Source organism: Perca fluviatilis, chromosome 12 (genome assembly GCF_010015445.1).
Source record: "Perca fluviatilis chromosome 12, GENO_Pfluv_1.0, whole genome shotgun sequence".
NCBI lineage: Eukaryota > Metazoa > Chordata > Actinopteri > Perciformes > Percidae > Perca > Perca fluviatilis.
Genome location: NC_053123.1, coordinates 18,154,554 through 18,180,005, shown reverse-complemented (window position 1 = coordinate 18,180,005; position 25,452 = coordinate 18,154,554). Strand labels below are relative to the sequence as shown.

The 25,452-nt window shown below is 37.2% G+C and overlaps 3 protein-coding genes across 4 annotated transcripts; all 3 read left to right on the top strand.

Moving 5' to 3' along the window:
• The first annotated feature begins 5,032 nt into the window (after positions 1-5,032).
• On the top strand, positions 5,033-8,076 carry LOC120569736 (protein FAM237A-like). The gene is made up of 3 exons (XM_039817771.1): positions 5,033-5,044; positions 5,490-5,856; positions 7,882-8,076. Exons 2-3 carry the CDS (start codon positions 5,490-5,492, stop codon positions 8,004-8,006), a joined length of 492 nt encoding a protein of 163 aa, XP_039673705.1. The 5' UTR covers positions 5,033-5,044; the 3' UTR covers positions 8,007-8,076.
• Positions 8,077-8,984: 908 nt separating this feature from the next.
• On the top strand, positions 8,985-15,823 carry casp10 (caspase 10, apoptosis-related cysteine peptidase). Its single transcript, XM_039817770.1, has 13 exons — positions 8,985-9,097; positions 10,181-10,469; positions 10,938-11,043; positions 11,311-11,446; positions 12,064-12,137; positions 12,282-12,330; positions 12,813-12,830; positions 13,128-13,163; positions 13,260-13,364; positions 13,485-13,588; positions 13,690-13,810; positions 13,934-14,435; positions 14,978-15,823. Exons 2-13 carry the CDS (start codon positions 10,189-10,191, stop codon positions 15,138-15,140), a joined length of 1,695 nt encoding a protein of 564 aa, XP_039673704.1. The 5' UTR covers positions 8,985-9,097; positions 10,181-10,188; the 3' UTR covers positions 15,141-15,823.
• A 433-nt stretch (positions 15,824-16,256) lies between these two features.
• Positions 16,257-23,274, top strand: prkra (protein kinase, interferon-inducible double stranded RNA dependent activator). 2 transcript variants are annotated; one of them, XR_005640956.1, is made up of 9 exons: positions 16,257-16,512; positions 19,278-19,453; positions 19,996-20,077; positions 20,458-20,536; positions 20,816-20,933; positions 21,027-21,121; positions 21,227-21,389; positions 22,205-22,445; positions 22,561-23,274. XR_005640956.1 is itself a non-coding variant. In XM_039817769.1 (8 exons), exons 1-8 carry the CDS (start codon positions 16,466-16,468, stop codon positions 22,360-22,362), a joined length of 918 nt encoding a protein of 305 aa, XP_039673703.1. In that variant the 5' UTR covers positions 16,257-16,465; the 3' UTR covers positions 22,363-23,274. The 2 variants fall into 2 exon arrangements, 1 of the variants encoding a protein (XP_039673703.1); XM_039817769.1 differs by having other exon boundaries at positions 22,205-23,274.
• Positions 23,275-25,452: the final 2,178 nt, after the last annotated feature.

The following is a 25,452-nucleotide window of genomic DNA, read 5'->3' as shown; positions in this document are numbered from 1 at the left end:
GCTTTAAGAAATAGTTTGACATTATAGGAAATATAATTATCCCCTTTTTTGCCAAAAGTTAGATAAGAAGATTGATATCACACTCGTATCTGTCCATTACATATGAAGCTACAGACAAGAGACGCTTAGCTCAGCTCAGTGAAAAAACATTGCTAGGCAAATAACTTCCTGTAAAACCATAAGTTTTCATTTTTACACTTTTTTTTTTTGCTTTTGTGCTGTTTAAACAAAACTAGTCTCGATCAACGACAATTAATTTACCAGATAACTGCCGAAACATCCGTTGCCGCCTGATCTTCCCTTGGATGTCCCTTGCCTTGAAAAACTTTTGGTTTCAGAAAGAAAATCAACAGACTTCGAGGTAGCAAACTATTTGCTGAAAATGGCAAACTCTGAAGAAAATTTGGATTTTGCAACAAATCAGGCCTGCTTGGTTCTTTCAGGCAATTATTGTAAAGATTTACAAAGAATATGTTTACGGCATTTACTATTTAACTGGGATGTTTTGGGACCGATTGGCAGGGATTTGCAATGGACAAAATACACACGGCGATACACTGGTAAGAGCAAATGGCGTTTAGGGTTTAACCATGTATCAGCTCATTTAAATAGCTCAAGGTACTGTATTGTGTGAGCAGTTACCTTAATTTAATATTTTATGTAGTATTTTCTTTTGCAGGGTGCAAATGTTCATCAGAACAAGTTCTTTCCTGAGACCAATTTGCAGATACACCGTCGCTGCGTCCAGAGCTAGAACCGCCCAAGACAATTGGGATTGGTTTCAAGAAATGCAAACAACCCAGGCCGTTTTTTCTCCTATCGAGGATTGTATGTCTGGAGGGGCCAGACCTTACTCAGCAGCGCTGTGGAGATAGGTCTGGCAAGCGAGACTAAAACAGAACTAGTGCAGTGCCCGTTGAAAACGTGCCTGTTTGGAACAGGCCGATTGCTTGGCCTCCGGTATCGCTGCGTGCAGTTTTTTCGAGAACCGCTCATCGCTGATGCTTGAAATGTTTTAGTTTACTACATTTCCGGTCTCTTTTTTTCATCTGTTCTTGTAGCGAACGACGGAGAGCGAGCTGTACCCAGCATGCCGTTCGGCAGTGTTACAATTAATATGGGTACCCTCTGAATACACTTCACAGTTGGTACAACACTACTACTAATAAATATGTCCCATATATCTCAAGAGCTCACACTGGACACTGCACTTCCTTTGGTCCTCAGTAATACATCCAACTATTAAGTCGATTGGATGAACAGCTGTTGAGAAAATCGAAGGACAGACAGACAGACAGAGACTCATACATTTTAGTTAGAAATGACATGTTCACTATTTAGCTGTATTTTGTTTGGACAGAGCCAGGCTAGCAGTTTCGCCCTATTCCAATTTTTATGCTAAGCTAAAGGTTGAAACATCAGCGTCATGTGTGGAAACAGTGATATGAGTGGTATTGATCTTCTCCTGTAACTCTCACAAAAGCAAATAGGGGATTTCTCAAAATTTCAAACTATTCAGTTAAGTGAGTACAACAGGATGTTAATGTTTCTAAGACTACTACGACTAAAGCTAAGGGAAATTATTGCTAAAGCTAAATAATGAGCTAAAACTTACTGAAGTTAAAGTCATCTGTTGCTCTATAAAACTCAAGGAAATTATTGCAACATGTAATGTTGATTATAGCTAACTTTTATTTAACCAACATAGAAATATTGAAAAATAAATATGTTATACATGTCTGCTTTTGTACAAAAATATTTAAAAAGCAAAAGTTATCATATGCACTAAATCACAACTAAAACAAATCATTTAATACATTTAATAATTCAAGATAAAAAGGGAGAAAAACAGGTACCCATAGACATTAGTCTGCTTTAGCTGTAATTTCCCCTTGCGGGATTAATAAAGTATACATTATTATTACATTATGTTGAGTCAGGACATGTTTTTTATCATTTATGTTTGGCATTTAACATCCAGACAGTTTATCACTGACTTATTTAGAACAAGGTTTTTCCTGGATGATGATAAGAACCATAAACATTAGATGATTCATGCATGAAATACAACTCTTGTTTCACAGACGGTAAAAATAAAACAATATCACATAATCGCAAGAATCAAAACAACAATAAATGCATAAAATACAATATAAGTTAAAAGGTAAATAAAGGTAAAACTTAATCAAATTTGATTTTGAACCAGTTAAATGTTTTTTTTTTTAAAGCTTAAAATCAAAATAATTAATTTTCCCAGAAGACGTCATACACCACCAGTTTCGCTTCAGAGAAATATAGTTTGCTATTTTACAAATCAGAACAAATGTTTATACATATTTCCCAAGAGCAAAGCATGCCATTTGAAATTACAACAGATTAAATGAGTCCAAGTGGTTATTAGGCTGTGTTTTTTTGTGAGCTGTTTTACTAACAGAGTTTAACTTTCTCTCTCAGACATCTCAAAGCTTCTATTTCTCCCAGTCCTCTGGATCACGGAGACGACAACAACACGTGGAATCTAAATATAAGATCAAGTAAATCCAAAATGGTTCTCTATACATTAGAAGGGTTTTTGCTGATCATTTACACTGATTATTCTGTTCAGCAACTGCACAGCAACACCCCCCACCCCATCTTCCACTGACAGGTTAGAGGACATTACCATAAGAGAAAGATACGTCAATTTTGTGACTTACAACCCCATTGATAGATGAGTCCGACTCTAACAGTTTTCATGAACCAAATGACACACCTCGACCCCCACTGTGGTTGCACCTGAGAGTGACCTCATCTCCCTCTGGGGGGAGCTCTACAGCAGGAGGGCTACATTTGGGGCACACCACCAGAAAATAATGTGTTCAGCTGAAAGAGCTTTGACGAGTGTGCATACCTGTGTTACTGGCTGACAGTGATGAGAAAACCAGCGAGAAGTTCGGGTTTATCTCTGGATTTACTGTGGAGCCATTCTGCTGTCAATCGGTAAAGTTGCTGAAGCTGTCAGAGGAGTTTTTAGACTGGTTGTATTTTAGACTGGTATAGCTCCAAAATGGGGGCTGTCATCACTAAAATCATTGACAGTGCAGTGTAGGACAGCCCTCTCTCCTACTGAGTGATAGATAACTTCTGACTGGATGATTACAGTTACAAGTTGCTAATACACGCTGTTTGTCCATCACCAGACCTTGAAATTTGCTACACAACGAGCGGATGTCTTTTTCACCATATGCAATCTTTCTTTCTCATTCTTGACTAGGAATGTTATGTCAAACTCTCGTCCATTTCTTTTGTTCATGTTGGAGCCACTGACACATGCTTATGTCTGCATTCTGGTGACTTTGACAACTTGGTTTCAAATCCTAAATGTGTCCATAATATTACATTGTATGACTATGCGAGTAAAAATCAAAGTTAAAGTTCAGAAAAAAACATCCCTAGATATTATACACTCAAAAACTTCATCAGAACTCTGGGTGTGGTTTGATCACATTTGATTGACAGTGGCTTGCCTTAAACAAAAAAAAAAAACCTCACAACTGTCATCACATATTGATTCTAATTTTGCTAAATCCTTAAAAATTTGCAGAGTGGGAAGACCTATTTCACATGCAGAGGTTTCGGACTTGGGGGGGGGGGGACGACTGAGTACCCCCCCATTCAAAAGATGCTAGAATGAATAGCTGTGGATGTGGGGAGGGGCCCATATAGAAAATGCCTTTGTACAGAATTTTGTACTACACCCCTGTTCCCATGCCCCTTGTTCATATTTCCCATAGACAATGTTTTACTGCTTGGATCAGCATGAAACTCTCCCGGTTATCATCAGTACAAAAGATTAAGAACTCTCTTTGAAAATATCTGGTATTTGATTAAAGGTTCAAGGTACAATTTAATTCCAGCTTGTGCACAGTAAAACTTTAAGGTATATGTTAACTATGGCTCCCAAAGGTTTACCCCGCAAGTACCCCTGGGGTAAAAGTGCCCTTGGTTGGGAATCACTACAGGATGATCAGTGTGTGGAGAAAAAAATCTACTGTCTCAGAAATGTTATTCCTTCATAGCACATCACTAAACAATAATTTCTCACGTAATAATAACAATAATTTGTACCTTCTAGCCTCTTCTAGAAGCATCCTAACATCACATTTTGTGTTTCAATAGGAATATGAAAATGGTATTCATTTAAAAGTTATAATTTAGACCTTGCAGCGGAAATAGTCATAAAGTCTGCTTCTTTGCATCATCATCAGAAGAATGAATGAGTGAGTAAGAAACCTTCCCAGTACATTTAGTGTTGGCCTCTCACTGAGAAAATAATTACATTTGAGATCAGGTATGCATGTGGCATTTCAGTAAAAGCATAGAAACGTAAGGCGTGCACCACTCTCTGGAACACTGTTCATGACTGAGCTTGTTTTTACAGAAAGCAGAACCACCCAAGTTTCTGAGGTCAGATTGCTTATGTTTTCTGTCCTTGGTATGCATTAAGCACAATATGCCATAAAAGCTCTGAATGGTGATGTGGTCACAAAAAATGTGGTGAAAATATTCTTAAGACTTTACGTATTGATCATTTATGAGTTGGAGGAGCCAGTGGATTTACTCCTGATGACCAGGTTGATGAAACCCCAGACATGTCCCTTCTTTTACAAAACATGTTCACTAAACAATCATTATTTAATAATATTTTGTACCCTTTTCAGAAGTTACTTTTGAACGTTTTCCACAATGCAGGAATGCAAGTGAATTACTGAAAGTAAAAAAATCCCAGAAGCTTATCAAACATGACAAACAAACAAAAATGATGTTAGAAAGATGATTCCCTGCATGATTAAGAGTCTCATTAACAATATTGATAATGGCAGCAAAATGCTAATAAAATTAAAACTTAGGCTACAAATAAGGCTTCATGGCTACATATTTAAAAATACAAGTAGTAGACTAACACTGCTCGCAAAGGAGGGAGGCACTGACGTCAGTTGATACCCAAAAGATATTTACCATACTCTAATCAACACTAGTCTTGTTAGTCGGCCCAGCTTTGGTGGTAAGTACATTTTATTGTATTGCTGCTCTTTATTTAGGCTACTTTATATTATTTTTTATTTATATTTGATCCTATTCCGTTTTCTGGTTAATTACACGACTAATCTGCAAATTTTGCCTCAGAACAGATGCTTATTGTAACACTGTGGATTGCATAGGGCGAATTATTAGCCTGTAATTAAAATTGTTGGACCTCTAATGCACGGACTAAAATATAGGCCAATGTTGTATGTTGCAGACGTAGCCTTTTGAAATTCATAGCACCCACATGGCATAATCTTAAAGGTTATAGGCTACCTTAAAAACAAGTTTTTTAGAGAAATGTGCGTGTTTTTAGGTGTTACTAAATAGCTAAATTAATAATGTGGCTTAATCGGTAGGCCTATTGTTAGTTAACTTTACTGATAATCAATAGAAACAGCTGGCCTGTGTTGCGTCCTCTGCAGATGGTCCCAGTGCTCCTGAACATAGCTGTGGCCACAGTGTTTGTGCTGAGCTGCATGTGTGCCGTACCGCTGCAGGGCCAGAAGCCGGCTCACGTCGACCCCCTGACGGCCCACCGGTCGAACCCGCAGTGCTGGGACTCCTCCTCGGCTCTGCTGCTGGAGATGCGCTCCCCGAGGATCGCTGACACGGTGCCCGCTTTCTGGGACCTGATGGTGTTCCTCAGGTCGTCAGACAACGGCAAACACACGGCGCTGTTCTGGGACCTGGCCCGGGTCTTCTGGGACCTCTATCTAGACTGCGTGCTGTCCAGGAGTCACGGCATGGGGCGGAGACACATCACCGCTTTACACTCCCTCATCACTGACAGTAAGTCCATGGTATTCATCTTAATATGGGACTAGTTATAGCTCATATATCACGTCTCATATCACTGCTGTCTATTTTTCTAAAATGTCTTTATTAGGTTATTTATTATTATTTAGCCCATTTTATGCTACTTTACAGCCTACTTCTACTCCACTTCATTTGACATCTTAAAATAGGCTATGTGTTACTTTGCAGATTCAGATTATGAATACAAATTATTAATCAACTAATAAATGATGATCTATTATTATAGAATAAGCCATCCAGCAGTAGTTTAAGTAGTTAAAGTAGTTAGTTGGACCCAACTTTCTTTATCAGCTGCAAATTGGTGATATGTTTATACACAATAAACCATCAATAATCATAATCCAATAGTATGTGGCTATTTAGAAATGTGTCATTCTGCATAATGACTTGAATAATATTTAACTAATACCTTAAGTAGACTAGTTACTTTACATAGTCAGATAATTAATACAAAATATTATCAACACATTATATGTATTATAGATTAAGATTAAACTTTATTGATCCCTTGTGGGACAATTGACAAGCTACCCAGGAGGTGTAGCCTAGTTATAATTATTATCATTACAAAGTAGTTGAATTACCTTTACCAGCTGCAACAGTAAAGTGACATATAACATATAAGTGTACATACAGTATTAATACATCAATAATTAGAATCCAATACTTTACATTTCTGCTGGCATGGGCTACTTTGCCTAATGACTACTTTTACTTGTGGTACTTCACTTGAAAAAGAGTATTTTGCATGGTGGTATTACTACTTTTACTTAAGTAGCCTACGCCTCTGAGGGTAGACATGAATATACCCCCTGGTCTTTGCTTGTTTTGCCTTTGTACAGAATTTTGTACTACACCCCTGTTCCCATGCCCCTTGTTCATATTTCCCATAGACAATGTTTTACTGCTTGGATCAGCATGAAACTCTCCCGGTTATCATCAGTACAAAAGATTAAGAACTCTCTTTGAAAATATCTGGTATTTGATTAAAGGTTCAAGGTACAATTTAATTCCAGCTTGTGCACAGTAAAACTTTAAGGTATATGTTAACTATGGCTCCCAAGGTTTACCTCAAGTACCCCCTGGGGTAAAAGTGCCCTTGGTTGGGAATCACTACAGGATGATCAGTGTGTGGAGAAAAAAATCTACTGTCTCAGAAATGTTATTCCTTCATAGCACATCACTAAACAATAATTTCTCACGTAATAATAACAATAATTTGTACCTTCTAGCCTCTTCTAGAAGCATCCTAACATCACATTTTGTGTTTCAATAGGAATATGAAAATGGTATTCATTTAAAAGTTATAATTTAGACCTTGCAGCGGAAGGTCTAAATAAACCATCAATAATCATAATCCAATAGTATGTGGCTATTTAGAAATGTGTCATTCTGCATAATGACTTGAATAATATTTAACTAATACCTTAAGTAGACTAGTTACTTTACATAGTCAGATAATTAATACAAAATATTATCAACACATTATATGTATTATAGATTAAGATTAAACTTTATTGATCCCTTGTGGGACAATTGACAAGCTACCCAGGAGGTGTAGCCTAGTTATAATTATTATCATTACAAAGTAGTTGAATTACCTTTACCAGCTGCAACAGTAAAGTGACATATAACATATAAGTGTACATACAGTATTAATACATCAATAATTAGAATCCAATACTTTACATTTCTGCTGGCATGGGCTACTTTGCCTAATGACTACTTTTACTTGTGGTACTTCACTTGAAAAAGAGTATTTTGCATGGTGGTATTACTACTTTTACTTAAGTAGCCTACGCCTCTGAGGGTAGACATGAATATACCCCCTGGTCTTTGCTTGTTTTGCCCCAATCACTCAACCTACTCCTTAACGTGTGTGTGTGTGTGTGTGTGTGTGTGTATGTATGTGTGTGTGTATGTGTGTGTGTGTGTGTGTGTGTGTGTGTGTGTGTGTGTGTGTGTGTGTGTGTGTGTGTGTGTGTGTGTCCTTTATAGAGTCCTTCAGATTCAACAGTTCAGGAGCAAACTCCCGTGCGTGGCTCAGTGTCAGAGTGATGCCCAGAGGACACATCAAGACCCTGAAGACCAAACCTAAATCGCAAACACACTACCACAAATAGTATATGAAATATTTAAAGTAACTACTAACAGTTAGGCCTACTTAAAGGGTATTGGTGGCTCGCATGAGTTTTGTAGACATATTTTATAAGTGGTAATGCACAATAAGGTGTCCTGATAAATAAACATAACGCACATGGTGGAGGCCTCAGCTGATGCTATTATTATTGATATTAAGACACCTTGAGGTGTATTATCACTTTATATCACAGTCCACAGAAAGGGAAATTGTTATCTAATTTAAAAAGTTAGTAGTTTGTTTAATCCTTCACCCATGAGTGTTAACTGGTAACACTGCATAAATAACTGTATTGTTGCTATGGTTACCTGCAGTTTACTTCACCTTTCACACTGATTCCAAATGGTGATCAAACATTTGAATTGTATTGTGTTTTATTTGCTATCATATGTTCCTATAGGCTATGTGATACGTCCCAATCAAAATGTTTTTATGTGATGATGTAGGGTGAAGTGTTTGTTTATTTTAAATAGAATAAATTCATGTATCATGGCTGTAAGTTGTATATAGGCTATTTTTAATAACTTTTTATGCAACTTTATACTTCTACTATACATGGTGAGGTAAATGTTGCTACTTCTTACTTCACTACAGTTACTGTAGGCCTATTTGACAGCTTTGGTTAGGCTACTAATTATTTTGGTTATTAATACAAAATATAAATTAAATAACAAATCATAATGTAGGCCTATTATTTTAAGTAAGCTACCCAGCAGTAGGCCAATTTAAAGTAATTAAAATTACCTATAGGTCTACGTCTAATCAATAAATTAGCGGCAAAACTGTGACATGGCCTGCATTTGGCTGCTTTTATGACCTGAAAGTGTCCTTCTTAAAGCCCTGTCAAGAACGGTCAGGAAGCACTTTTGCCACTTATATCCTACATCCATGCTTATATCTAAATAAGCATGTTTTTATGAAAATAAGGGCAAGTAAGTCACGCGAGACTGATGTAACATGGCCGCGCGCACAGACTTTACTTTCGATTTCGATTTCCAACTGTGGACTTGTTTTGAAAGAAACCGGGTCCAAACGACAATGTCTCAGACCTGCTGAGAACTCGTCTCCAGACAGGTAATACTGCGCAACTGCTCTAATGGTGAAATCAAGCTGAAAATGATCATAGTGGGGGGGTCTGGGTGTCCTCCCCCAGGGAAGTTTTGAGCATCAACGACTTCATTTCCTGTTAACGGATAAACTTTTATGCAAACATTTAGTGATGTGAAGAAGGAAAACACAGATGACAATTCCAAATGTATCCAAATTAAAATGGAAATATGTTGTAGCGTATCATTGGGCATTTTTAAGTGGGTATATGGAAATCCTGGAGCTTTCTTAGTGGGTATACTACCTGCGTATCACGTAGACCACACCACTGGCTACATGTGATTAACTCTTGTGTTGTCCTCGGGTCAAATTTGACCCATTTTCAAAAGTTTTTAATAACAGAAATATGGGTTTCTTTCAACCAAATTGCCCAACAATTACATGGATGCGTGGATGTACGTTGTGTGGAACCTATACATTTTAACAAATTAATGATTACTTCCATTGAATTGTGGGTGTTTTATTACATTTTTATAGGATTTGAAAAAATAATTTAAATGGTTTCAAAAACCTGAAACTAAACTTTGACTTTCTGTGATCCACTCAACATCCTCTAATCTTTACTCTTCATCCAAATAGCCTAATCCATAAATTCTGCTTTTTTTAACAAAATAAATTATGTCATATAAAATAGGTTTATTGACCATGATTTTTTTTTCTCCAATTTTGACCCTGAAAGACAACGGGAAGACAACACAAGGTATTAAGTAAAAACGAGGAAGTGTTGTTGTGGTGGAGCTGATGAAGGATGAAGAACAGTAAAGTGTTGCTTAACAAAGTTATCCTTCTCCATCCAGCTGTTCCTTCTTATTTAGAGTGATAAAACCACCACATATCGAACCCCCACGTTACCATATCATGTGGTGTGTCAGGCTTCTGTAATTATGCTACTGTTGGAGAAATTCATGACATTTGTTTTTGCTATAGGCTCTAAAATGTTTACCATGATGTAGGCTACCACAAACTGTTAATGGTCAGGCCTAGAGGTAAATACCTCACAGCAGAGAAACGAGACATCTGAGTTAATCTATCTTATATATCATTTTTTAGCACACAAAATGGATTTCCAGAGGTGCCTCTTAAATGTAGGGAATGCCCTGTGTGAGGACGAGGTAAAAGCTTTAGCATTTCTTTGCACTGACCTCCTGGGCCGAAACCCGACCTTAGTGGAGTCGGCCAGTGACCTCTTCCTGCGTCTGGCGGATCAAGACCACCTCTCTGCTGAGCGACCACACCTACTGACTGAGCTTCTCCTCATCATCCAACGCACCCGCCTGATCCGAGAACTGGAGCTCCCCGACCTATCAGCTACAACCAGGAGCCTCATCTCTCCTTACAGGTGGACTGCCTACTTTTACTGTTTGTTTTTAAATAAATCATTAAGCATGAGTTTACAGAAACACTTTTAAAAATACATTGCTAAATATGGATGGATAAATCTGACATACAACAATTTATTAAATGGATCAAGTATGTATCGACTCTATTCAAATAAGGTTCAGTAAGAGTTTGGTCTGGGAGTAACCTCACTGTTTATGTAATAGGCTAAACACTCATTTTATTTAAACATTCCAAAATCTATTTCTATACATTCACAAACTTGACATTTGAAGTTCTATTTACATGTTAAAGAGTATTTAGCTCTGAAGAGAAACATATCCCAAACAGCGATGCAACATCAATGCTAAATGTATTCACTGACCTCAGAACAGTGACATACTAACCTATGTCCAGTCAAGCACCAGGCCTCCTTTGACCACATTGAACTAACTTATTTACTTGTAATAGTTTTTTTCTGTAATTCCAGGGAGCTGCTTTACAACCTGTCTGAGGAGATTACTGTTGGTGACTTGAAATGTGTGAAGTTCTTGTTAAACAAACAGCTTCCGCGTAGAAGACTGGAGGACAACGTTGTAAGTCAGTGTCAATGTTCAAAACCCACGAGTTAGATGGGATAAGTAGCGTCATAGTCAGAAACTTACAAATTATATTTAATAAATAATACTACACTGTGAAAACATGTATGATCTTTAAGAAAAAAGACATTTTATGAATATTTTTTTATGTTAATTATTCAAAATGTAATTATGTAAATTGGGTGTACACCTAATTTTGAATTCTGCTTCTGCTATAAAGTATGCCTCATATTACTGGAACTGTAAATCCGCTTAACTTTTCAGTCTACACTGGAGGTCTTTCTGGAGATGGAGCACATGGACCTCATCTCTGACACTAATCTAGATTTACTGGAGACCATAATTCAGTCAGTCTGTCCCATGTTGAATGAGAAGATCAACCACTTTAAAGCACTGCAGTGTAAGTGACTATGTGACTAATATACTGAAAGGGGAGAGGCTGGGACCATTGTTTCATTCCCCCACCCCTAAAGCCTAACCGGCATCCTTTTAAAATCTTGTTTTAAGATTTCTATAAGGATGTTTTATATTTAGAGGAGTTAATATTATTTAACCTGTGCCTGTGCACGACAAGCTACACCCTCAGGATGTAGACTGCCTTTTTCTTTTGACCTAACCTTAACCTTTAACCAAGTCTTAGGTTTTAACCCTAAAATTTAATCATTTACGTTGTGGGGGCTTGCATTTTGTCTTCAAAAGGGAGATCAGTCCGCATAATGTGTTAACAGATTCATGTCCCTCAACGTGTACATGTTCATGCACACACCCACACACACACACACACACACACACACACACACACACACACACAAACACACACACAGACACACACATGCACATAGAGACCGAGGAGGCGGGGGAAGGAGGGACTGAGGGAGACAGAGACGAGCATGATGATGCTGTAATAGTACTTCTCTCTTGGTGCATATAATTCATATTTCACTACCTTCTAATTTGAAAATGTGCTGTTTAACTACCTTTGCATTACTATTGGTTTACTTGTGTCATCAACTACAGCAACTCACACCAGCCCTGGAGCTCAAGAAACAGGTAGACCAAGGGCTATGTCGTGCCCTTTCAAACCAAACCAGGTACATTCTTTCATATTGTTTAGAGTCCCTCTGAGTTTCAGTGACAGATTTATTTATTATATTATTGCCACATCTCTGCAGTGTCACACGCCTGACGTAACAGACACTTTAGTTGCATCGTCTTTTTTCTGTGTTCCTTAACAGGTCCCTCGATCTTTAGATCCTAAGAGGACTGCCTCATTGACATTCCCAGGTAAACATGTCCGTCTCTTGAGTGTATTTACATGTAGGGAACACTCTGGATACCTGCTTGTATCTTCATAACTGGTGTGAATGCATTTTGGAAAAATGTTGCCACCTGAGATTTCTTGGAGGATATTTCAAACACACGTTTTAAAATAACATTGTAGGATATATCTTTATCTGAAATAGTTCAATATATATTGATATATATATATAATATTAATATATTAATTCTGAAAGCTCATTTATAAGTCCACCACCTAACTTTGCGTTTCATTATAAAGTTTACTGCGACATTAATATGAAGTGTCTTAGTATGTTATACTAAGATATTTAAACAAACAAACGCAAAAGGTACGTGATGGATTTTCTACTTTAAAAAGCAGAAATGGATAGAAAATGACATGAATTTTTTATATATTTTTCTTGAAAAGTAAAGAATTTAATATTGACTGGTGAAGCCACTGAAATATAAATTAAGTACCTGTTTAGAAGAATTCAATTCATTGGAGACCGACAGTGGGAATATGTTATTACATTTATTTTTTTTTTTTTTAACCATTTACAACATGGACACATGTCCTCCCCCTGAACACCCCCATTCGTTATTTGTTATTCAAAGAAACTCTAAGACAATTTAATATAACAACCATCATTATTCAATACAATATAAAATGATAATAAAATAAACAGCTATATACAAAATAAACTTATGTATATGTGACAAAACACACTGTAGCACATTGTATACGTCTTTCCACAGTCGTTTTTTTTTGTGTCTTTAATGATATTTTTTTCTGTGTTCCACACAGTCTACCATGAATACTTCCAACACCTCTATGGGTGAGTCTTGCCTTGGGTTGGTTGTCACAATTGAAACCTTTTCATTGCAGTGCAGTAGATGGATTTATTCTGAATCCTCTTGTATCAATTTCCTAGATTTGCCAAATGGGTTTAGTGGTGGTGATGAACATGAGGCCCTGTCACATGGACTGAGTGGTTTGAACACTGAAACAAGCAGCTGTGCCTTGCTGGAAGGTCACTGTAAGTAGTTTATGTGTTAAGCTGTGGTGAAACAACACATAAGACCTTTCAAATATTCAAATATATATTTTTGTCTCTTCATCTTTGCCTAAAATGACCATGCAATCGTCTGTCCCATAGTGAGGATTGATGTTTTGAAGATGTTACCAGCTCAAGAAAACAACAAGGCCTCCTCTGAACAGCAGACGTTTCAGACTACAAACACAAACATCGAGTCGTGTGATGTATGAAGATGTAACTCGTGGCAAAAAAAAAGTACATTATTGTATTACAAGTGCAAGTATCACACTGAATCTTGTTTTGGGTTACTGATTTGTCTCTGTAGGTTTTGGGAACATATCCCATGACTTCAGCAAAGAGAGGTATTTGCTTGATAGTAAACAACTACGACTTCACTAAATCCAAAAAAACTCTCAGTAATCGGGAGGGGACCATGCGTGATGAAGGTAAGCTTGTGTATAATTCATTTTCGAAATCTGAAAAGTGGTGGATGTTTTCCATCCCTGCTCTGTCTGTATTCATACATGTTGCTGCACGTTTGTATTTACATTATTCTCTGTGTCTTCCAGAGTGTCTGCACAAAGTATTTGAGTGGCTTGGCTTTGAGGTTGAGATACAGAGGGACTGTAAGAGGGAGCAGATGCTGTCTGTGTTGCGGGAGCTCGGCAGCAGACCAATCCACAGTCAGATGGACTGTCTGGTATGCTGCATTCTCAGCCACGGCATCGAGGGAGCTGTGTACGGTGTGGAAGGCCACACTGTAAAGATAAAGGAGCTGATGGAACCTGTCAATGGATTAAAATGCCCCTCTTTGGCAGAAAAACCCAAGCTGTTTTTCATCCAGGCCTGCCAGGGCAACAGTGAGCAGAGGGCTGTCTACATTGAGCCTGATGGTCGTGCACACAGTCCTGTTTTCAGCGATGCTATTCAAGCTAATGAGTCCATCCCATCTGATGCAGATTTCCTGCTGGGAATGGCCACCGTACCTTCTTTCGTCTCTTTCAGAGAGAGAAAAAATGGCACGTGGTTTATTCAGTCATTGTGCCAAAACCTTGTCCAGATGGTGCCGAGGTTAGTGAAACAAAATCAGTACATTTACTCAAGTACTATATGGACAATCTTTAGGTCCTGAGTACTTAACTTTTGACAGACTTCACAAACAAAACATACGATCAGTTTATAAAATGTGATGCATTTTTATGGATTTGACTACCCAAACAGTATGTAAAATAGTTTAAAGTAGCTCCACCTTGACCAACTACAAAATTAAAGAAAGACTTATTAATAGGCATATTAATACATCATTGATACTAATACAATAATATACACTGACAGAGGCCTTTCAGCATAATGATGACATTTACTTTTTTTACTTCAAGTAAATATTGCAAATACTTGCATACTATACTTAAATACAATTTGAATGCAGCACTATTATTTGTAATGGAGTTTTTGTATTGGGTGTTGTTGCTAAATGATTTGAATACGTCTTCCACCTCTAATTTTAGTTACTTCTGTGATATGTGATAGATTGAAATTGGAGAATGACAAATTATAAGTGGCTTTCGTAGTTTTTTAGTCCACTATCTTACAGCATCTTTTGTTGTTCCCAGGGGTTCTGACCTTGTGTCTATCCTGACAAAAGTGAATGCAGATGTTAGCCAGAAGACTGATATCACCGGTGTAAAAAAGCAGATGCCTCAACCAGCCTTCTCGCTCAGGAAGAAAGTGGTCTTTCCGATCTCCCAAGCCTCTCCACCAAGCCTGTCGCCCTGACGACAATAATCTGCCGCCTGTTTGATCGACTTCCTCATCAGATGATGACACAAGTGTTTTTGTTTTACATTCCCTCTTTATAGTTTTAAATCTGCTGGATACATTGTTATAAAGCATTATCCAAATGTGTTTAACAATATTTTCATAACAACACCTAAGCCAGCTCCATTTGCTAATGAAGTGCATGAGATGTGATTTAAAGCTCAGAAAAAGTTGAAGTGGCCTTCAGTAGATTAAGTAGATTTGTCACAACATTTTTATTTTTATACCTAGTATGATGCACACAGTTTACACATACGTTAATTTACAGCATTGCATTTTCACTTGATGTTTAATGTTGAACTTTAATGAACTGTTTGAGCTAATCATGCACATCGATCCAGGAGGAAATGCAACAACCAACACCCTCTTTAGTCTTTTTATTTTATTTCCTGGTACAACCACAAGTATATTCTCCCAAATGTAATTATTATTGTTGCCATTGTCATTAAATATGACTGTAATGTATTGCGCTGTCACACATCAGAAATCCATGAAATCTTTGAAGCATTTCCCGCCAAACCTAGCAATTTTCATTTAAATGAAACGATACATTTTATCAAACTGCCAATGTCAAAATATTTTAGAATTTCTAGTCATTCTGATTGTTTTTATATGTATTAAATGGAACCTTTACAAATATTCTCTTACCGTCTATTTCATTCATAACTTGCAGAGTCTTCAATGCAACCCTTCTAAGAGAACACCTTGAAATGACCATAATGCCACAAATTTGAAACAAAGTTGAAAATGTGGATCTACCAAATAGTGCTGAAAGAATGATTTGAATAATAGAGTATTCAATGAGTGAAAAAAATGTATCTCCAGCAATAAGCAGTCAAACAAAAATACCAAATATTTGTTGTTTGCTCGAACTCTGGGAACTTGTGATGTTCTGATCTAAACATCATGAATAAGTACTTTTTTGGGAGTAATTTACTGTAATCTGGTAACATAAACTGTTGTAACTATGCGGCAAAAACTTGAACACCATCGCCAGCAGGGTGCGGTAAACACTGGTACGCACTGGCGTAAGACGTCAGTTGATCCGCTGTTGACCCGGATGTTGATATGACGTTAAATTCAGTATTTGCGCTCCCCGGTCAGCTTTACAATGAAGAACTGTTAGCATTCTCAGGCCAATTTATATTCTTAATAATAAAACTAGATCCCCAGACAAAACATCTCAAAGGGGTGTCTGCCATTTTTTTTTCCAGTTAACGTTACCCGCAAAAGAGTCTTTAATCAGCCCGCAAACAAAACGACAGGAAACTGTAACGGTTAACATGTCTCAAGAAGGATATCGGTCACCAGCATTGAAAGCAGACACGAGGTTTGTTGATTTATTACTAATTTCAACGGGTTTAACGTTTACTATAAATTAAACGATAACATGTTTAGCTACAGTATTTAACAGGTTAGTGTTGAAAAAATAATAATATATAGCTAGTTATGATACAATAAACGCTGTAAGTTTCTCAAGTAGGTCACAGATGAGACCACTTAAGCTCAACGTGAAATTTCAGAGAACTGAAAACTAGCTAGCTAATAAAATGCAGTAATTGTGCAAGCTATCGATCTTTAGGTCGTGTTGTCCTCTCCACAGCAGCTTTAGGGTAGCTCAGCATAGGTACTTTATGAACTAACGTTATATACCTGTTGTTAAATACGATGGCCTTTGTCCAACTAGCTAGCTATTGTATTTTCTCTCTCTCACTGACAGCGTGTGGCTTATGAACCTCAATGTTGTCAGTTTACGTTGTACTGGTAATGTTAGCTTTGGGATGTAAGTAATGTTAGCAGACACACTGTCAACTTTTCTTTATTTTTATTTTTTATTTAATGTTAAAATTATAATATTTAACGTTAACCCTCAAAAGTTATCATTCAGAAAGCCTGCATCAGAGAAATGCACTTTATAATTGAACAGGAGCTAACTGCGTCAGCGTCAGAGCTGATTAGCCTAGCTGGCTAACGTACGTTTGATCGACAAAACTCCTTGTCCATTAATATGTAATTCTCTCATGTGTTGTTTATGTCATATGTAGACCTTGGTTATGCAGAATAATTAATGGCGTAACGTTACAGCGCTAGCTATGATAGGTCAGGTAGCTTACAGTTAGTTTAGTTTTTAATGTATTTTTGTTTTAATCAAGAACATTATTAAAAAAACAAGAATGGGACAATGTAATCATCACCTATAACATATCTAATATTAAAACTAAACAGTAATTAAACTTTAAAAAAATTACCGTACATTTCATGAAGCAAACCATGAAAAATACATATATAAAACGACATTTAGCAATGCACATACTGGGCAATGAGTTCTTATTAATTATATCAAAAGGTGAAAGTTTTGCAGTAGTTTTATGGCTTTCATGTATTTTTGACAAAGTATTTTATTTCATTAATAAACCCAATGGAATTAGGCTTTCAGTTTTTCCACCTACATGGATATATAATGATTTCCCATTAGAAGTGCTTTATATGTTATACGTTTATATGAAGTTGTTGAGATTTTCTATATAAAATAACATCTATTAAGCTGAATATGTTACAGTTAAAGATGTCCCTCTGGCTCAAGCGACTGCACTTACAGGAACATATTTTGGGCTAATATCAAATGAGAAGTATACATATCTGAGGATTTAAAAGACATTTGTTTGGTGTAGAAAATATTGATAACTAAGGTATTTTATACACTGTCAAACTGATAGCTTACTGCTGCTTGATTTTTGGAAACTACCATATTGATACCAGCAAATTGTCACCTCAGCCCAGATACAATCAGTGTATTTAATGTTTTTTGTGTGGCTTTTTTATTGTCTGATGTCTTACTCATAAAAAAAACAGACCAAATGTGAAAACCAGTCCTTCTTCTTCAGCATCATAGCGTGATTAGGTTTTAATTTTTCCTCTCCATATTTTTCTAATATTATAAATATTTCAAATAGAATTACTTGTTTTAATGTCTGAATTGGATTGACTCTATCTATATTATTATTATTATTATTATTATTATTATTATTATTATTATTATTATTATTATAATATAGTCTTTGTATGTTTGTTGTTCATTCCCCTCTCAAAATAATTTATAAAAAAAAAAACTGAGAGCAAGTGGTCTACTGACCAGCTTCCAAGTGTGTGAGCAGGGGTTTTCTTTAAAAAAAGAGCGTTTTCCTTTCAGCATTACTTTCCTGGATAGTAAAAACTAATTGAGAAGAACCAGACACAGTGCTTGCTGCTACAGTTATGAAGCCTACATGTAAACTTGTTCTTGCCAGCTCCTTCAAGGTTTCGTTTAAAAAAAAAAAAAAAAAAAGGCTTTTCCGCCTTTAATTTTGATAGGACAGCTAGGTGAGGAAGGGGAGAGAGAGGGGGAAGACATGCAGGAAATCGTCACAGGTCGGATTCTAACCCTGAACCTCTGCGTCAAGGCATAAACCTCTCAGTATATGTCTACCCGCTGATCCAACCCGGCCACAAGGTTTCGTTTTTTTTTTATGCTTGTAGACTAGCCCTTGCAAAACGTTTGTCAAGTCTGACAAAACTGAACATTGAGATTGGAGAAGTACAGTCTAGATGTCTAATATTGTGACCAGTACAATAGAAAAGCTCTATACAGTATGCATGCTCTATTCAGTTACATTCAAAACTTTATTATTGGGTTGATGTATTGGATTGCGTTGCATTGTACAAGAGAGGTCTCTATTTTTTTTTTTTTCTGGCCACTGAATGTATACTGACAATAAATTGAGACATTTCAAGATTATTGAGATATTTCATTACATGGTATTGTCACAGGTGATCAGTGGCTCTGACTCTGATGCTGTATCACATTAGCAGGCAGTAGTTTTTATTTATTTATTTTTTATCAGTGAGCCTTAATAGGAAGCTACTTAATGAAGCTATCACTGTCTTTGGAAGGATCTATGAAAGAAATCATTATTTGCCATCTACATACTGTATATTGGTTTTACTGTTTGCATTCATTGTTTATTTGTAGGTCAGATGTATACTGCAGCCATCTAATGGCAACTGCCCAGTTAATATGGCCTTGGTTAACTGTTTGTGCATGCTTGTTCAATACAGCTTGAATATACATGAATCGCAGAGGACCAACCCCGGGAAGACACCTATACAAATCCTACATGAATATGGCACCAAAAGTGGCAACCTCCCTGTGTATGTGATGGAGAAGGCTGAAGGAGAGGCTCACCAACCCAGCTTCGTCTTCAGCGTGAAAATTGGAGATGTTAGCTGCGCAGGTAAATTACAGCCACCTCCTGCTGTGCTGATAGCTGTCTGTCACTAGATGAAGCCTTTTTATTTGAGAAAACCAGACGCTGATAATTCAGAAAGAGCACTCCAACCTGCTAAGTATTATCACTTCTGCTTTGTTGTCAGTTACTGCAGTATACTCTTAAATATATCCTCTATATGCCTTGTTTTAAGGTATCTTACTTCAGGGATAGAACAGTGCAGATCCAGCGAAGAGGATGAGAAGCAGTTGCAAAGCTGTCAGTGTCGAGGTGATGAGAAATAATCCAGTCTTTACATTTGACATCTTTAAACAACAGTATGCTCTTAAAAAGGGCCAGATTTGTCTCTGAATTTTATTTAAATATTTCCTTTCCAGTAGCTTCCAGGGTTCACCTTTTTATAGAATAAAATACACCAAATGTATTTGAAGTAACTTGAGGTTAAGGTGCTTTTTTATCTGACTGTAAAATATTTGTAATGTATTACATAATCTGTAGTGTTCTGTGTGTGTGTGTGTGTGTGTGTGTGTATCTGTATTTTGTTTCAGGTCAAGGTCCTAGTAAAAAGGCAGCTAAACACCAGGCTGCAGAGGCTGCCCTGAATATTCTACAGATAGATGCTGGGGCAGTGTGAGTAGAACTGAAATGATTATTGAAATAAAATTGATTGGTTACAATTATAATTGATTAATAGTTTAAGTAATTTTCTCAAATGTGAACATTTTTTATCTATGATAGTACATTTAGTTTATTCGGCTAGACTTTGAGTTAGTCTTAACAATTTGAATACATCAGCTTTAGTAAATGTTAATGGCATTTTTCACAACTTGGCAGATCAGTCGATAATGAAGAAAATCATTAGCTGCAGCCCTAAGTTGAGTTTGCCAAAACCTTGTCTCCTTTTTAGCAATGCATTGATTGAATACATACATGAAACGGCTTTACTGACAGCCTGTAGGAGTGTCGATCTGATGCAGCTGTGGTAACTGCTTTGCTGTAACTCCCAACAGGAACGTTACTGTGAAATCTGAGAGTAACGGTGTTGTAGCAGAAACAAACAACCATCCCAACTCAGTGGGGATACTGCAGGTGTGTAAATCACGGCCGTGCTGGGGTTTTTTGTGTGTGTGAGATTGTATATGAGCACATTTTTGTGTTTTACTTTTTTGAAGAGTAAAAAGAGAGCTTGATGAATGTATCTACTTCCAGAGATTACAAATTGTGTCTGTTTCATAAACTGCAATTATAAGTGCCATGCAGCAATAGCCATATGTCCTTTTTTATTATATGCACAATATATATTATGAAATAAAATACTAACACTGTTTTTCCTTGTCCTCATTACTTTCTCGTTATTTTTCACTTCAGGAATTAGCATTACAGAGAGGATGGCGTCTTCCTGAATACACAGTTTTAATGGAGGCTGGTCCACCACACAAGAGAGAATTCACTGTTACTTGTCGAATGGAGTCGCTGTCAGAGAAGGGTACGGGTGTTTTTAAGACATTTGTGTAAAAGTGACTGCAATTTTGTGCTGTTGTTCATTCTGATCTTAATCTCATGTTTTATGTGTCCACAGGTGTAGGAAATTCAAAAAAGGGAGCAAAAATGGCAGCTGCAGAGAAAATGGTGTCAAAGCTTCAAAGTCTGTCAGGCTGTTCTGAAATCACATGGGTACATCACATATTTCTCGCCTTTGCAAAGTGACCACTGGAAGTACATCTTAGAGAAGTCTTTAAATTGTGTCAAGTTTTTTTGTGTTGCATTTTAATTTTTCAGACTCCAAAACCAAGCGTCCGGTTTGAGAACTTAAGGAACTCATCAGCAGAGAGTATATGTTTACTGAGAAGAAACCCGCTGAGCATTCCCAACACCGATTATATTCAGATGATGTTGGAGCTGTCCAAGGAGCAGGGCTTTGAGGTCACATACTTCAACATTGGTAAGAAAACGCACACTACAGTAGTGTTGCTAAGATGCAGGGTGCTTTCTGTTCAGCTTTTCTCGCTTGACTCGGTTAAAAAAGGAAAACGCTTGATGTCGTGTGACTGTGGCTCCAATACTGATTATTGATCTATTGATAGAAAAAAACACCAGTAGACAGTTCAAATTAGTTAATTACTGAAAAAACAAAACAGACGTGAGAATTTAATAAAACCAGCTAGAAATACTTTAGATTATGTCTATAATTTGTTTTTAAAACGCTATTCACAGGCTTTCTCAATTTCCCCAAATAAGCCAAGATGCACTTGGAACAGAGCATTGATTGTTAGTCGTTTTGGAGTGTTTTTATGATTCAGACAGAAGAAATGCCAAATATGACTAATAGTCCTATAATCACCCCCTCTTTTTCTTTTGCCTTTTTGCTTTTAATGTGAAACAGCGGCAGTACGAAATGTTGGGATTGCATCAGCAGTAACTTATGACCGCTCTGATGAGGCTGTGGGAGAGTCAACAGGGAACACTGAGGCTAATATCAATGAGATCAAATTACAAATCGTAACGCTGGATTGAAATGAAAGCTGCTTTACTGAAAAAGAATTACCGACTCTAAATAGGACACTTCAGAAAAAAATGCCGACCATAAATGGGATCAAAAATATGGTTTGGAACATCCTCAGTGACGGCAGATTGGTTTCTGGGCTAGAGGATGAGAGGAAGCATAATTAGCTAAATGGAAAGCACCCAAAGAGAACACTGTATTCTTCATTTTTGCAGGGCGTGTCATGTTGTAAAGTGCGTGGCTGTATTTTGCAGATGAGCTGACGGTGAACGGCCAGTACCAGTGCCTGGCAGAGCTGTCCACCTCCCCGGTCACCGTTTGCCACGGCACCGGCATCTCCTGTAGCAACGCTCACAACGACGCAGCACACAGCGCCCTCCAGTACATCAAGATCATGGCCTCCACCAAGTAAAACCACCGCAGTCATCTGCTTCACCTGTCTTGTCACATATTTCAGCTGATGTCCAGTCATGATGAGGCTGTAGATCGTTCTTCCCACTAGTCTTCCTGTCTGTGGACGATATGAGGTCCAGGTATATATTTATAACTATGTGGATCGTGATCTTTGTGATACACATAATTATAAATATATACCTTGACCTCATATCGTCCACAGACGGGAAGAACTCAACATTAAGTAACTTGAATCAGGCAATTTAAGAGCGGCATTTGTGAAGAGACACTTTCATATTTTACTTGAGATGTCCAACATACTGTATTGACACAAATGTACATGTGTAAATTAAGTACGTAATAGTGAAAAATATGAAGCACATTATTTGTGTTGCTTTAGTGGGATTTTTATTGCCTGTTTGTAGTCAGATCTTTTTAGGTTGCATTGGTCTTTTATTTATTCTTTTTTTTATTCCACAGTTTTTCCCCCTGTAGCAATGCGCTGTATTGAGCCAATAGAGTATCTTAAACTTTTAATTTGCTTCAGAGATACCTGCTTTTCTGTTAAACTCTAAAATGAAAGTGAATTGAACAAGGGAGATTATTTGACTTGGGTTATATTTGAAAGGATGGTCTGCATTTTGATCTACAGAATTAAATTATTTTCTTTCCTACTTCCACTCGTCCATCGGTCAGTATGCAATCTACAGTACGACCCCTGCGGTTTGTATCTGGTTGACTCTCAAAATAGATATAACATGTTACTTCATATTCCCATCCTGCTGGTCTCTTGCCTTTTTTTTTTTTTTTTTTTTTTTTGCAGTGTTCCTCATATTACCTTGTGACATATTTAATATACATTAACTTAATGCTGTCCTCTGCAGCAACATGTGTATGAATCCAGAAAATAAACCCAAACCCAAACACTAAATGTTAATAAGTGTCTGTTTCTGTTAATGGTCGTAAAAATAGTCCGTATTGAGAGAATAGATTGCTGCGGTGCCTTTAGGAGCAATGTGCAGAGTTCTGGAATGAAACGTCTCTCGTGGGAGCTGACCCCTCGACAGCCATCAATTAATGAGGCTGCGCGTCTTGCTGTATTAGTCCAAAGGCCTGTGCACTGATGTAATCCATCACTCTTGACTCGTTTGGTTTAATAACTAAGAGACCAATATTAATCATACAAAAATGTTATTGTTGTTTACTGACTTTATTCATAGAGCAAAATAGTTGATTTTGTGATTTGGGATAGGTTTTTTAGGGTTTAAAAATGTCAGGTAAATGTGTAATGGACATTATTCTGACCAAATTTGGGATTTTAAATTAGGATATTTTTTATTAATTGACTACAGGCCTGTATTTGTTGTCTACATTGTATTAAACGATTTATACCAAGCATAATGATTTTCTTGTTCCTACACAAATCAGATAAAAATAATACATATTGTTGTTAAATTTGTTTAGAAAGAGACAATAAGTTAACTTCTAAAATAACTTGCCTCGTTTTCTATGGAAACGTTGACCAATTTGGCCCAAATTTATTATTACGTGGTAACCGTGACAAAAGTCATGAAAAGTAATGTTCGACAATACCTGACTAACCCTGAGGATGTTGGCAGCACTGCAACATAACTGCTTAAAGGTATAATATTTAAGAGGTATCGCTTACTGTTCAACGAGCCAGAGAAAGCAACCGAGCAGGGAACAGAGCAGTGAATAGGGAAGAAACGTTATTTTCTGATTGTATCACAGCGGTTACGTTCTAAACCACAAATAAACACCTCCGCGGGAAGGAGACACATTGTCGGATCTTGTGTGAATGCAGAGCGTCCTCCTGTCTGTGTGTGTCTGTTGAGCTTGTGCATCAGTATGAGACGCCGAAGGGCGTGACAAAGCGGCGGTACCTGGAAATGAGAACGGGCTGCACAACCTGCACGCTGTTATAGGGTATGGATTACCCCCCCACTCGGGCCCCACAGGCTCTTTACTGACGCCTCAAAACGTCCCTCACACAGAAAAACAAAACCCCAGAGCACAGGCTCTCTGCAGATAGACACCACCTCACACACCTAGTGAGTCATAAGTGATAATTGAGAATGATTACTTTTTGTATGTTTTACATAGTTTTATAGTAAAATACTGCATATTATACCTTTAACGTTAAACCTGCACTAACTGATTTTTTGACTTTTATAGCTTTGCCATTTACATATAAACCACACACTCCTCATCGGTTGAGTTTTACAGTTTTATTAGAACAAGCACTATGTAGCAGCAGTGTACAGTGTTCATGGAAAGATATGTACTTTGTTGAAATTGCACTTTAGAAGGTACCCATCTGGAAATAGATTTGAAAGAAAGTGAGCTGACACAGTGCTTCATGATGTCAGTCCAAAAACAAAAGAAAAATCATGACAGTCCAATTGAGAAAACAAAAACCTTTTGTTTGTAAGGCATCTGCAACATTCATTGGCAAGCAAACTTTTCTAGACATGCAGGTCAAACAGTGGATGAAGAAAGCATGAACAGGTTTTCATGATTATTTTTTTTCACTACAGTCTGACTCTATGATCCCAAACACTATGTCAAGCATTTCTCCTACCTCCACACACAACTGCTGTGATTCAGTCTGGATGTAGGTCAGATGTAGGAGGAAAAAGGAATCAGCTCTTGCAGTTTGTGACCCATCTTCTAAATGTGCTGTATTTACAGTGATCACCAAAAATGGATTGGTTGCATGTTTGGAGTAGCAGAGCAGTGCGGAACATCTTTTAACACTGCAAGCATTTTACAGTCTAACATTTTTTCTTCTTCATCTAATGGCAAAGATATCTCCCTTTTAAGAATTTAGACAAGACATTTTGTCCACAGCTGAATCCTCAACGCTATCAGTATAATGTATCATCTGTATGCAGGTGGAGATTTGGAAAATGTATTTGGTTGCAGAGTTTGTTAATGGCATACCTTCTTGGCATGGGGGTTGTTATCAGTAGTGTGTTTGTGAGGCATTAATAAATGCATTAAGGCACAGCAAGTGAAACTGACGAGTTTTAGCGTTGAGTTTGTGACCGGGAATAATTAAAACCACAGTAAGTACATTTAAAAAAGA

Excerpts from the sequence above, each read along its gene's own strand:
- casp10 (XM_039817770.1), top strand. The coding sequence starts at position 10,189 with ATGGATTTCCAGAGGTGCCTCTTAAATGTAGGGAATGCCCTGTGTGAG. Across the intron at positions 13,164-13,259 it reads TACTTCCAACACCTCTATGG|ATTTGCCAAATGGGTTTAGT; the intron begins GTGAGTCTTGCC and ends TCAATTTCCTAG. Across the intron at positions 13,811-13,933 it reads GGGGACCATGCGTGATGAAG|AGTGTCTGCACAAAGTATTT; the intron begins GTAAGCTTGTGT and ends TGTGTCTTCCAG.
- LOC120569736 (XM_039817771.1), top strand. The coding sequence starts at position 5,490 with ATGGTCCCAGTGCTCCTGAACATAGCTGTGGCCACAGTGTTTGTGCTG. Across the intron at positions 5,857-7,881 it reads ACACTCCCTCATCACTGACA|AGTCCTTCAGATTCAACAGT; the intron begins GTAAGTCCATGG and ends TGTCCTTTATAG.
- prkra (XM_039817769.1), top strand. The coding sequence starts at position 16,466 with ATGTCTCAAGAAGGATATCGGTCACCAGCATTGAAAGCAGACACGAG. Across the intron at positions 20,934-21,026 it reads GGAGTCGCTGTCAGAGAAGG|GTGTAGGAAATTCAAAAAAG; the intron begins GTACGGGTGTTT and ends ATGTGTCCACAG. Across the intron at positions 21,122-21,226 it reads GCTGTTCTGAAATCACATGG|ACTCCAAAACCAAGCGTCCG; the intron begins GTACATCACATA and ends TTAATTTTTCAG.